At 42.3% G+C, this 1,174-nt stretch overlaps 1 protein-coding gene across 1 annotated transcript in view; it reads right to left on the bottom strand.

Annotated features, from left to right (window-relative positions):
- Positions 1 to 1,174, bottom strand: part of snrpa1 (small nuclear ribonucleoprotein polypeptide A') — a 17,757-nt gene that overhangs the window by 8,252 nt on the left and 8,331 nt on the right. The window contains exons 4-5 of the mRNA XM_014027188.1: positions 486 to 532; positions 305 to 407 (exon numbers count right to left, since the gene is read on the bottom strand). Of these exons, the coding sequence (XP_013882642.1) occupies positions 305 to 407; positions 486 to 532 (150 nt within the window). The remainder of the gene's footprint in view (positions 1 to 304; positions 408 to 485; positions 533 to 1,174) is intronic.

Raw genomic sequence — 1,174 nt, 5'->3', positions numbered from 1 at the left:
TTAAAGTATTTAAGTCAGTATTTAAGTTATTATTAAAGTAGTTAAGTCAGTATTTAAGTTATTATTAAAGCAGTTAGGTCAGTATTTAAGTTATTTTTGGGAGCTACGGTTAAAGCCTCAAAGCTCTTGACGAGTCTGTTGCTGCCTTGCTCCGAGGTACAGAGGTGGGGGAAGCGTGCGTCTCTCTCTCTGTACAGACATGTCATCATCATCATCATCATCATCATTACATCATCCTCATCTCTCAGATGAACCTGGGTTTGTTGGACCTGTTGGAGGTTTTGGACCCGGCCCCTCGGCTCACCTTCAGCTTGACCTTCTGGAAGTCCAGGACCCGGACCTGGGGCAGCTTGTTGATGACGTAGAGCCGGTAGTGCTTCTTGTTGGTCACTGGGTTCCTCAACAAGCTGCAGATGAATCAGAACCAATCGTTAGAACATGTTGGACGAACAGAACCAGAAACCAGAGGACGGGTTGGGTCTGACCTGAGGAGGGTCAGGGTCTTCACTGAGGCCAGGGGGTCCAGGTCTCCCTGTCAGAAACACACAAAGACTCAATTATATCAATGATTACTGCAGAGTAACGACAATCAGAGGAAGTGTCTGCACTGATGAGTTCATTACAAATATAAACATACAACTATAACCCCTAATTTACACTACATGTGTTCCTGCTCCGGTCCGGTCCGGTCCGACCTCCGCAGAAAATACACACCCATTATAATCAGGTGTTCACACTGGCTGTGCACTTTGGTGGTGAGCGGACGGCCATTCGGCAAAATTAGACCTGATCCTATTTCTGCCGGACGCCGGAGTCAATTTTTAAAGATTACATCACATCAACTGGAAGAGGAACGAGCACAACATCCGTATTTTCAGAATAAGACATTATGAGGTGGAATAATTTGTCAGAATAATGTCTTAATTGCAGCTATATTAATAAATATACAGATATATTTCTACACAAATGCTGTCAGAATGTATGGTTCTGTTTGGGAAGCAGATGGAAACATGTAGATGAAGATATGTGTACACACCATACACGTGGATTTTATTTTGAAATCAGAAGTTTCAAAAAGACGACAGTGAGACAGTTTCAACCGTATAAAAAAAGCTTTTATATCGTTGTTTTCAGCTGTTTGGAGTTCGTCTTTCACAGAATTAATTATTTTTTG

Source organism: Austrofundulus limnaeus, unplaced genomic scaffold, assembly GCF_001266775.1.
Source record: "Austrofundulus limnaeus strain Quisiro unplaced genomic scaffold, Austrofundulus_limnaeus-1.0 Scaffold621, whole genome shotgun sequence".
Taxonomy (NCBI): domain Eukaryota; kingdom Metazoa; phylum Chordata; class Actinopteri; order Cyprinodontiformes; family Rivulidae; genus Austrofundulus; species Austrofundulus limnaeus.
Note: the sequence above shows the minus strand (reverse complement) of the source record. Positions and strands in the feature narration are given on the sequence as shown.